General features: G+C 45.1%; 1 protein-coding gene across 2 annotated transcripts in view; it reads left to right on the plus strand.

The window, feature by feature from the left end:
- Positions 1–12,497, plus strand: part of DOCK5 (dedicator of cytokinesis 5) — a 233,048-nt gene that overhangs the window by 199,155 nt on the left and 21,396 nt on the right. For both annotated transcript variants that reach the window (XM_007961955.3, XM_007961957.3), the window contains exons 40-44: positions 992–1,096; positions 7,427–7,568; positions 8,550–8,631; positions 10,200–10,284; positions 11,093–11,179. In XM_007961955.3, coding sequence (XP_007960146.2) covers positions 992–1,096; positions 7,427–7,568; positions 8,550–8,631; positions 10,200–10,284; positions 11,093–11,179 — 501 coding nt within the window. The remainder of the gene's footprint in view (positions 1–991; positions 1,097–7,426; positions 7,569–8,549; positions 8,632–10,199; positions 10,285–11,092; positions 11,180–12,497) is intronic.

A 12,497-nucleotide genomic window follows, 5' to 3' on the forward strand; every position in this document is an offset into this window, starting at 1 on the left:
ATGTTACCTACTGGTCTAAGAAAATAGTATTTTGACGAGACCATCACCTAGATAGAAGAGTAATGGCGTGCTAACTGTTGTGGGGAAAGGGGGCTCAGGTCATTGTTCACAGCTGCCCACATCTGGCTGGCTATTTTGCTTACTTTAAGGCCGACCTTGTGAGCCAAAGCTGGGAAGCCTCTCATCTTGTGAAGAATTAAAGATAGAGGTGGTAGCAGATACTGAAAAACAGAGCATCACCACCACCTTCTGGGTACTTATAACTTACTAGACACTTTCATCCAAACCACTGCATGAACTGCACGGTCCTTCTTTTTAAAAATGTTCTTCATTATTATTATTTTTTCACAACAGGGTCTCACTCTGTCACCCAGGCTGGAGTGCAGTGGTGCAGTCATAGCTTACTGCAGCCTTGAACTCCTGGGCTCAAGACATCTTCCTGCCTCAGCTGCTGGCTCATTTTTAAATTTTTTGTAGAGATGGGGTCTCACTATTTTGCCCAGGCTGGGCTCAAACTCCTAGCCTCAGGCAATCCTCCCACCTGCGCCTCCCAACGTGCAAGGATTATAGGCATGGGCCTCTGCGCCTGGCCTTGGAAGGTCCTTTATCTTCTCCCATGGGTGTCTGGTTAAGTGCAGCCACCTTCTGTGAATCTCAGAATGCACTTTTTAACCTTTTATAGGTCCTGAGCCCACTTTGAGAAACTGCTGAAAAAGTTGCACACTGCCCCGTTACGCAGAAGAATTCAAACGTGCACACGCTTCTGCATACACCCTCAGGGAGTCACAGCCCTCCAGTGTCCATTCATGGAGCCCAGGTCCAAAACCTGTGATCTGAGAACAGGATAACCCTTTTCTGCCCATAGGGTGTTTTTCAAAGACCTTTCATTGCTCTGCGTTACATGGGAAACAACAAAACAAGGTCTGACTTTTTTCTCCCCCTAACCGTGTCCTTATAACCTCCCCTTGGAATGTCTGGTTTTGTTTTCCAGAAGAAAAGGGCCTCGTTTTATGAGAACATCATTAAGGCAATGAGGCCTCAGCCTGAGTACTTTGCTGTTGGATACTATGGACAGGGCTTCCCTTCTTTCCTACGGGTAAGAAACCTGATGGTGGTCTTCCAGGCCATTAGGAGGAGGGAAGAAACTCATTTCTTTTCCAGATGGGCAACAGTGTGTTAGCAGCTGCCGACCCGTGTTCTCTCGCTGTGGGAGGTAGGGGAGGGAAAGCATTTCCTGAGCGGCCGGCCTCTTCACCCCACACCCCCAGACACTCCTGGTGTTCTGGCAGGTCTTTTGTGAAATGACTTTTCCCAGGTGCAGTGCAAAAGGGAAAAACATGCCCCGCACTGGTCAGCTGCTGTGGGTCACTCCGGGGAAGAGCATGGACTGATGTATTTCATTGTTTGTTGTGTTTCTAGCCAGAGCTAATTTGAAAGTAAGTATCCCAAAAACTAGACTGCAAGAGTCTCCCAAAATAAAACATTTTATTATAATAATAATGACAAGGATGGTATTTTTCTTCCATCTCAAAATCATCTATAATGTGATACTCATTTTATAGTTTAATAAACAAAAATTCTTATCTCTTAAGAAAAGTTTCTTTTAGAGCTGAGCTTTGCTTAAACATTTATTCTCCATCTACTTTCTCCTAATTTTAAAACAAGTGATCAAGCAAGCAATTTACATTCCTAACAGTGCCTGATGAGACACTGTTTATTCATTCAGTCAGTAAATATTTATTGAGCATCTACTCTGTGCCAGGTATAGAGAAGGCATTAGAAATATTTTGCTGATTACAGTCAAACATAGTCCCTATGCTCATGGATTTTACAACCTAAATTCATGAGGGGAGATTTTAATCACACATGAATGTAAAATTTAAACTGCATGTCGGACACAGTGGCTCACGCCTGTAATCCCAGCGCTTTGGGAGGCTGAGGCAGGCGGATCACTTGAGGTCAGGGGTTCGAGACCAGTGTGACCAACATGCTGAAAAGCTGTCCCTACTAAAAGTACAAAAATTAGCTGGGCATGGTGGTGCATGCCTGTAATCTCAGCTACTCAGGAGGCTGAGGCAGGGGAATTGCTTGAACCCAGGAGGTGGAGGTTGCATTGAACCAAGATCACACCACTGCACTCCAGCCTGGGTGGCAGAGTGAGACTCCATCTCAAAAATAAATAACTAAATAAATAAACTGTAACCAAGAAAGCTACCCTGTGCTATAAGAATCTGTAACCAGGAAATATTTACCCAAGTGAAATAGAAACTTACCCTTTTACAAAAAATGTACAGGAATATTTATAGCAGCTTTAATCATAGTCACCAAAGACAGGATCCAATCCAAGTGTCCCTGAACTGGTGATGTGATAAACAAACTTCAGTGTCTCCGCACAACAGAATACTGCAGCAGCCAAAGGCAGTGAGCTCCTGATACACACAGCTGCGGGCACAATTCCCACATGCATCTTGCTAGGTAAAAGAAGTTAGACATAAAAGGCTACATACTCTGTGGTTTTATTTATATGAAATTCTTGCCAAGGCAACACTTCCTATCAGGACAGAAAATAGATCAGTGGTTGCTGGTCAGGGGGAGGTTGGCTGCAGAAGGGCCTGGGGAAATGTTTGGTGGCAGTGAAACTGTTCTGTATCTTGATTGTGGTCCTGGTTATGTTTGTCGCAACTAACAGAATTTTACGCCAAAAGGGGTCCATTTTACTGTATGTAGATTATGTCTTAATATTGTTTTTTATTTTTATTTATTTACTTATTTTGAGACAGTGTCTCACTCTGTCACCCAGGCTGAAGTGCAGTGGTGTGATCTCGGCTCACTGCAACCTCCGCCTTCTGGGGTTCGAGCCATTCTTGTGCCTCAGTCTCCCAAGTAGCAGGGATTATAGGCTTGCATGACCAGGCCCGGCTCATTTTTGTATTTTGGTAGAGATGGGGTTCACCATGTTGGCCAGGCTGATCTCGAACTCCTGACCTCAGATGTTCCACCTGCCTCGGCCTCCCAAAGTTTTGGGATTATAGGCGTGAGCCACCATGCGCAGCTTATGTCTTAATTAAAAAAAAAAAAAAAAAAAAGAATCAGGGTCTGGTGCAGTGGTTCACACTTATAATCCCAGCTACTTGGGAGGCTGAGGCAGGAAAATCACTTGAGCCCAGGAGGCAAGAGGTTACAATGAGCTGAAATGGTGCCCCTGCACTCCAGCCTGGGCGACAGAGCCAGACTGTCTCAAATAAGACAAGATAAGATAAAGTCTTTCCAGGGAACCTCTATTTCAGCTGCAGTCTGAAAGGTAAGCTGGGAGTGGAGCAGGTGAAGGGAGTAGGAATAAGCATTGCAGGCAGAGGAAGCGGCAGGCAAGAGCAGGGCAGTGCCTGGGAAGGAAAGGCTGATGCGGCAGGCACAGAGAGAGCTGGGGTGCCGGCAGGGAGAAAGGGAGCCCTGGAAGAGCCTGCATAGCCCTGGGGTTTCCTGGTGTGTTCTCTCTGCATCCTAAGAGCAGTGGGAGCTGCTACAGATTTTTCATGTTGGGACGGTCATCTGGCTTTGGTCTCCATGGTCATCCATGGAGAATGGACGGGAGGTGCTGCAGATAAACCACTAAGAGACCATTGCAGATGTTCAGAAAAGAGATGACAGGCTAGACTCGGGACGTGGGGGTGGTGGCTTTAGAGGGAAGCGGAAAGACTAGAGTGGTGGAGATGAGGTCACAGCCATCTGATGATTGATGGGCTGTGTGGGTGAGGAAGCGGGAGTTGTCAAGAATGATTTCTGGGCTTCTGGCCTGCATCATTGGAGGGGGTAGTTGAACCATTTACTGGGACAGCAGGACCGGAAAAGGCCAGAGTCACGGAGGAGAGAATGAATTTATTCCTTGAGTAAATATTTATTAAACTCCTACCACGTACTTGGCTCTAATATAGGCATGGGAGCAGAGACAAAACAAACCAGAATCTTGAAATGTATCAAGCTTATGTTCCAGCTTGGAGAGATCAGAAAATGAGATAAAGGAATAAACTATTTAGTATGTCAGATGGCCTAGAACACTGCCTTCTACAGTGTAGCTATTCAGTCAGTATCATGGAGAAAAGGACTTAGGGAAGGGGACCAGAGAGGCACGTGTTGGGGATGGAGTTGCAATTTTAAATAGAGTCAACAAGAAAGACTTCAGAAAGAAAATGACATTTTTGCAAAAACCAGAAAAAAGTTAAAGAATAAGCCATGCAGCTATCAAGAGGATGAGCACGGGTCCCAGACCTTGAGAATAGCAGGTCCAAAAGCTATGAGGCTGGAGTAGTGTGTACAAGAGGGTGTATAGGAGAATGGGGCAGATGGCTGTGGGTACCGGATAGCAGAGGACCTCCTAGGGTTTTCTAAAGTGTTTGCAGAAGTTTGGTTTTGCACGTACTCAAGGGGAGGTAGATTTGGAACATCCAAAAGGCACAAGTCAACCATTAGCTGTATGGATCTGGAACTCAAGTGAAGTTACAGACAAGAGATAAAAGTTGGTGAGTTACTTATATGGAGTTAAAATAACTGTGGTTGGGGATGAGATGGACCAGGCAGAGGAAAGAGAATAAAGAGTGGAAAGTCTGGGACCAACCATGGTGACTCGTGCCTGTAATCCCAGCACTGGTAGGCCAAGGCAGGAGGCTTGCTTGAGCCCAGGAGTTTGAGACCAGCAATTCAAGGCCAGCCTGGGCATCATAGCATGACCCCGTCTCTATAAAAAAATTTTTTAAAAATTAGCCAGGCATGGTAGCATGTGCTGTGGTCCTGGCTGCTCAGTAGGCTGAGGCAGGAGGATTGCTTAAGGATTGGAATTAGAAGCTGCAGTGAGCTGTAATCAAGCCACTGCACTCCAGCCTGGATGACAGAGTGAGACCCTGTCTCAAAAAAAGAAAAAATAAAAAATTAAAAAATAGAGTGTAGGGTAAAAATGCATCAGGGTCTAGTGTTAGCTCTGCTTTAATCCAGGTCAACATAAAAGAACAACCCCTGCCACATCCGTTACATATGCCTGTGTGTTGCATGAAATCAGAAATGTGACCACAGAGACAGCAGTGATTCTGTGAAATCAAGAACACCAGACTTTTCTAGTCTAAATCACCTGCTGAGCGAGTGTGTGATTTTGGTGAAATCACGTAATCACTGAGTCTTGGTTTTCTGATCCGTAATTTAGAAAAATAATGCCTACATCACAGGAAAGTTTTGAGAATTAAGTAAATAGCATATAGGAGTGCTTTATAAACTGTAAGGTAGTTTATAGATGTTAACATACCTCAAAGCGTACTTACGGTAGAATATAAAATCCTTGTGAGTGTATATAACGTCAGTGCCATTCTCTTCTATGGGATATTTCCCCAAATTCAGAATAAATAAAATTACATCATCCTCTCCTTCCAACCTGGTGAGATTTCTTTCTCTCTCTTGTTTCTGTCAAGGGTACCACTGTTCTTCCTACTCCAAGACCACTGACTTTTTTTTTTTTTTTTTAAAGAAATGGGGTCTCGCTCTGTCATCCAGGCTGAAATGCAGTGGCGTAATCACAGCTGCCTGCAGCCTTGACCTCCCAGGCTCAGGCAGTTCTCCTGCCTCAGCCTCCTGAGGAGGTGGGGTTACAGGTGTGCACCACCACGTCTAGCTAATGTTTTTATTTTTTCTTAGATATGGGGTCTCACTGTATTGCCCAGGCTCAAAACCAGTGATCTTTGAATCAGCATCAACTCCCCTATCTTCCTCGCCCTTCTCCCAACACCAAAGAGACAAACACTGAATACTGTTACTTCTCCCTCTCCTGCTGTTCCTTTTCCTTGTCCCTCTCCTGCTGTTCCTTTTCCTTCTCCTGCGCAGTCCAGCCTATGAGCTTTCAGTTGGGCATAGATGCCACCGTTGGCTTACATTGTCTACACTTCTTCTTTCATCATGCGGCTCCTGCCTTCCAGAACCTCCAGTGAACATTCCGAGTCTTTGAAACCTCTACCTGCCGTGCGAGATCATTCATATTCTGGCTCATTCTTCCAGGCCAGGCTCATGTCTTCTCCCAGGACTCTGTGCTTTCTGCCCCGGGCCTGACCTTTTCCACGTACCCACCTGGCCCTTCTCACTCCTTCTCTTTACACTTCCTTTTCCCATTCATCTGTCTATGCCTATCTAAGGCCCGTGTCTTCTCTGAAGCCTTCTCTTTCCAGCCAAGCTGATTCTTCCTGAACTGCTTTGATTCCTTTTATAGTTATCGTCTGCATCATACAACTAGCGTTGTATTACACTCTGATCCTTTGCCCACCGTTGGTTCGCCTGAATGATGGAATGTCAACAGGCTTGAGTCCCATAGATTTTTCCTAGCTTGGAAAAGTTTTATCATGTATTCCAAAAGATCCAGTAGTTTTTACTCCCTTCATTCAGTATTTGCCTGAAAAGTATAATTGCCTTCACGGTACTTACACTATCAGGTTTACTTATTTATTTACTTGCTTGTTTTTTATTCTCTCCTCTAGAAGGTAATTCTGTGAGAGCAGGATCACCATTGTATTCCTGTTGTCTGACTGATCTTCTGTTTGCACAACACGTATTTGTTATATGAATGGACAAGTGAGTTTCAAAGACATTTTACAAGACAACCTGGGCCCAAGCCTTGGTTAAAAATGAATCATGTGTGGGCTACCAGTGCAAACTGCTCATTTCAAACATGGCTATGTTTGCACTTGCCCAGGCAGTCACACCTGTGAGACAAATTACTCCCATGCCTGCGGCCTAGGACATCTCTTGGGGAAAAAAATTTGATTAAAGAGATTATATTTATAGTCTAGAGTGGAGAAAATAGTATTTAATGCGGTGATTTTCTATCAGACTTTCAGGATTGGCTGGGGACTGTGGTACATTGCTTCTGTTCTCTGTGACTCTGTTTCTGTGCCAGAAGATACGTTGCTTCTCCTCATTCTCTTAGGCAGTGCTGTTTAAGTGCTGGTCCACAAACTGTTACTGGATCGTGATGAGATCGATAAAGAGTTTATACCTCAATGTAAATTAATGCACTTCCTTCCTTCCTTAAGAATGTCTTGCTATGAAAATATCAGCATGCTTGGTGATGTCATTGATTTATGTGAGGGCACAAGTTCCTTATTTCCTTGCAGATGGGTGTCCAGACTGTTTGCAGACTGGCCATGGTCCTTGGGCTACACCGGAAGCAGCACCGGGCTAAGTATTTTTTATGCCTGTGATTTAACTTCTCAAATAAACCGCAGCTCTTATAAGATATGACAGTTGCTGTCAGGCATGGACTAAATATTCAATGAGAACTTGATGGTGTGGATTGAACCTTGGCTGGGGAGCGCAATGGCTCCCTCAGTACCCGGAACTCCAGTTGCCTCTTCACTCGTCCTATTTAATGACTTCCCTTGCTGTCTCTCACCTGCAGAATAAAATCTTCATCTACCGGGGAAAGGAGTATGAGAGGCGAGAGGACTTCAGCCTGAGGTTGCTAACCCAGTTCCCCAATGCGGAGAAGATGACCAGCACCACGCCTCCTGGGGAAGACATCAAGTCCTCCCCTAAGCAGTGTATCCTTCCTGTGGGGAATATGGCCCCGAGGCTCTTATGACTGTGCACAGCCCCTGCTAAGCCGGAGAAGATGGGAGCTACAGTCCCTTCTCTACAGACAGACGATCCCCTGAAGCATTCTGACGCAGGTTCCCATTCCATGTAAAATCTTTGGGACCCTCATAGCATTAGCTGGTGGTGATGACGTAACAAAAGAGGAGAGATAATACACAAGTGACGGATATGAAATATACTTCCTAGCCAGATGGGGTGCTTAAGTGGAACATAGAGTTCCTATTCTGAATTCTGGATTCTGTTGTAGACTTCGAAACAGTATCTCTGTCCTGGTGGGTTGGGGAGCTAAGACTTTCTAAGACACGATCATTAAATCAGAGCAGGAGCTCTTACCCTTGAGCTGCTTTTGAAGCCTAACTTGACCATTTACCAGCTGTGTGATGTTGGATTTTAACCTCTCTTATCCTCAGATTCTCCATCTGTGAAAAGAGAATAATAATATCCCTCTCGTAGAGTTGTTGTGTGTATTAGAGATCATATATTCAAAACACCTAGCACTGTGCCCAACTGTAGCACTGGATAAACAGATGGGATCCAAAGATATAAGCAATTCCTGTTGCCTGGGCTCTGGGTCTAGTGATTTCAGGGGATGCTTGTCCCAAGAAATTGTTTGAATCCATTTCTAAGCACCTGTTTCCTGATATTGCATTGATGTCTATTTCCCTGTGGCAAGGGTTGTTTGCCAGATGTCTGACAAAAAAAAAATAAAATAAAAAAAAGGACCCTAGGATTCATTGTAATCACTGAATAAGGCATTTCGGTGATACACAAAGGAACTTCATTTTCAATGTGGTCCTGGCATTTGGGTCAAAGGGAGTGATTGGTGCTGGTGGCATTTCCGGCTGCGAAGCAGGAAGAACAGGGGCCTTTGGTGTCTGACAACTTCGCGGCCCCAGCCCCTCTCTTTTCCTTAACAAGTTCCTCAGACATGCAGTGCTTCACCGTAAAGCCAGTGATGAGCTTGCCGCCCAGCTACAAGGATAAACCAGTTCCGGAGCAGATCCTAAAGTAAGTGGTTTTTCATTTAAAAAAAAAATCTGTGTCTAGGCACAGTGGCTCACATCTGTAATCCCAACATTTTCCGAGGCCAAAGGAGGAGTATTGCTTGAAGCCAGGAATTTGAGACCAGCCTGAGCAACAAAGTGGGACTCTGTCTCTACAAAAAAGAGAAGTTTGTCTCTCCCTCACACTTGTTTGGAGTACATTAAAACCAAAGCCTTACATATATTACAGTTTGCAAGACCTACTGTCTATTCTTCTTTGAGTGTAAGATAAAAGCTTCCTAATACAAAGGGATGTGGGAGTTTTGTATTTTTTAGGCAGAGGAAAATCAGAAATTTCATGCCTGGGTTTCAGATCCCTGAGCTTTTATTTTCACCCAAAAGCATCACAGAGGAGTGGCTGGTCCCCAGTGATGGAGGGGCTCATTCCTTGTCTTGAAGAGCCGAATGCTGATGGTGTTGATAGAACTGTTATAAAACTAGACTAATGAGATCACAAACGTATGTGTGAGTGCATATACCTTTTTTTTTGAGACGGAGTCTTGCTCTGTCACCCAGGCTGGAGTACAGTGGTGTGATTGTTCAAGCAATTCTCCTGCCTCAGCCTCCCGAGTAGCTGGGATTACAGGCGCATGCCGCCACGCCTGGCTAATTTTTTGTATTTTAGTAGAGATGGGGTTTCACCGTGTTGCCCAGGCTGGTCTCAAATTCCTGAGCTCAGGCAGTCTGCCCACTAAGAGAAAGGGTCTTGCTGTCAACTAGGCTGGTATGCAGTGGCACAATCATAGCTCACTGCAACTTTAAACTCCTGGGCTCAAGAGACCCTCCCTCCCACCTCAGCCTCCTGAGTAGCCAGGACATACACCACCACACCTGGCTGTGTGTGTGTGTGTGTGTGTGTGTGTGTGTGTGTGTGTGTATGGGATCTTGCTGTGCTGCCCAGGTTGGCTGGTCTTGAGTTCAAGTGATCTTCCCACCTCTGCCTCCCAAACTGATGGGATTACAGTGTGAGCCACCACACCTGGCCACATATACCTTTTAAAATTGTGTGCTGTGACTTTGGGAGGCTGAGGCAGGTGGATCACTTGAGGTCAGGAGTTTAAGAGTAGCCTGGCCAATATGGTGAAACCCCATCTGTACTAAAAATATAAAAAATTTAGCCAGGCGTGGTGGTGCATGCCTGTAATCTCAGCTACTCGGGAGGCTGAGGTAAGAGAATCACTCGAACCTGGAAAGTGCAGGCTGCAGTGAGCCAAGATTGCGCCACTGCACTCCAGCCTGGGTGACAGAGTGAGACTCTGACTCAAAATGAATAAATAAATAAATAAATATAAATAAAATAAATAAATAAAATTGTGTGCTGTGAAATAAATTCCTAAGTAATATAAAAGTAAGGTGTGAAATAAAATCAAATTGTGCACTTTCTCAGGCCTTCATGTGGAGGCATTATTGATTATGAGATAGCTTAGTGGATAAAACTCAGACCAGGCAGATGTGTTATAGGTTTTGTTGAAGTCAAGTCGAGGAGTGGTTGTTCTAAGAGAGAAAATACAGCATTGCTTTGTCCTTCTCCAGCTACTACAGAGCCAATGAAGTGCAGCAGTTCAGATACTCCCGGCCGTTCCGGAAAGGAGAAAAGGATCCAGACAACGAATTTGCTGTGAGTTCACCCCTTTTGTCCTTTAAGAGGTAAAATTGATAGGCTGAGCACAGTGGCTCACACCTGTAATCCCAGCATTTTGAGAGGCCGAGGCCAGCGGATCATGAAGTCAGGAGATCGAGACCATTCTGGCTAACACAGTGAAACCCCATCTCTACTAAAAATACAAAAAATTAGCCAGGCATGGTGGCGGGCGCCTGTAGTCCCAGCTACTTGGGAGGCTGAGGCAGGAGAATTGCTTGAACCCAGGAGGCAGAGGTTGCAGTGAGCCGAGATCGCGCCACTGCACTCCAGCATGGGTGACAGCGAAACTCTGTCTCAAAAAAAAAAAAGGTAAAATTGGCATCCCAGGTGGAGGTCTTCCACCTACCTAACCAGCTTCCACAGGAGAAACGATGGCACCCCTGGGAATAGAGGCTTCACCTGCTAATTACCTAGACAGCAAGTGCTAATTACCTAGACAGCCAGCTGTCATCTCTATGGAAAATGCTTGACTAGGAGTCCAGAATCTGGACTCTTCCTGGGCCTGCTGCTCATAATGACCTTGGGCTAGTCGTACCTCTCTAGACCTCACATTTCCCTCTGTAGGGTGAGAAGTCCCAAGTAGATGATCCCTTTCAGCTTTAAACATCCAGGATCCTTGAATTTTATGAGAAAATTTGGCTTATTCCCTACGAGGCATTTGAGAATAGAATCTCACTTAACTGAACCCCAGGGAGTTTTGCTATTTTCCCTGGGAATTGACGAACATTTCATGTTTTCCTCCTGGGAATTGACCAACATTTCATGTTTTCCTTCTTGCCACCAGACGATGTGGATTGAACGGACCACGTATACGACTGCATATACCTTTCCTGGGATTCTCAAGTGGTTTGAAGTCAAACAGATTTCAACAGTGAGTCATTTGAAATTGGCACTTAGAAAAAAACTTTCTGTCTCCAAATATAATAACAGCCTTTGTTGAATTCCCTCTGCAGTTCACACCAGCTTGGCCAGCCTCCTCTGGCCAACTTTGTTTTTCAAAAGAGAAATAAAAGGCATGCTTGTGTAATAGAGCTCCTTTGTAAAACTGATGTGACAACACCAGCCCTAAAGGTCACTCACAGTGAATGACTCTTTTATGTCCAGAGCAGTGGTGTCCGCTCAGCGATCCTCCCAGCACCCAGAAACATTTTTGGAATGCCGCTTGGAGTTTCCTGTCAATTACATCTTCCCTCCCAAAGCCTGTTCTCTTCTTTTATTCTCTGCTAATCACATCCCCAATCACCCTAGACTCCTCCCTCTTCATCTCTCCCAAAAGCTGCTATTTTACCTGTTTAGTATTGATTAAATCTGTTTTATTTCCCACCTCCTCATTGGCCTGCCTGCCATTCATGGCCTTCTCAGATCCAGTTACCTCACTGCCTCAGTGGGAATTCCATTAAGGAAATCTCACCATTTTGTCCATTCTCATGCTTAAAGCCCTTCCATGGCCCCAAGTACCTGGAGTATAAAGCCTGCCCTCCTTAGCACACACACACATGGCCTAACTCTTCTGCCTCATCTCCTAGGCAATCTATTGGAACCGTACTGCTCATCCCGTGCTAATTTCAGTTCTCCGTGACATTGGATCGTTTTCTCTGCCTGAAACACACTCTTGCAATTTCTGCACCTAAATAACTCCCATCAAGGTTCAGTTTAGGCACCAGCTTCTCAATGAATCCATCTCTGGAACATCCAAATTGGGTGACCTGCCTTTTGTCTGTCCCCTGTGGCACCCTGGGCGTGTTTCTAACCTACCATGTTTACATGTCCTGAGACCCCACTAACACCATCAGCTCCTCCGAGCCATGAGGTACATACATCTTAATCACTTTTGTATCTGTGGTGCATAGCATGACACTTAACCTAAAGTAGGCATTCAAGAAATGTTTCTTGAACAAATCTGAACTGAAGTTCAATGTGTTATAAGTCATAGCTAGGTACAGTGGCTCATGCCTGTAATCCCTGAACTTTGGGAGGCCAAGGTGGGAGGATCACTTGAACTCAGGAGTTCAAGACCACCCTGGGCAATATAGCAAGACCCCCACCCCTACAAAAAGAAAAGCTGTGTGTGGTGGCTTGTGCCTGTCATCCTAGCTACTTAGGAGGCTGAGGCAAGAAGATGGCTTGAGCCCAGGAGTTGGAGGTTGCAGTGAGCTATGAATAATTGCACTGCTGCACTCCAGTCTGGT

Source organism: Chlorocebus sabaeus, chromosome 8 (assembly GCF_047675955.1).
Source record: "Chlorocebus sabaeus isolate Y175 chromosome 8, mChlSab1.0.hap1, whole genome shotgun sequence".
Lineage (NCBI taxonomy): Eukaryota > Metazoa > Chordata > Mammalia > Primates > Cercopithecidae > Chlorocebus > Chlorocebus sabaeus.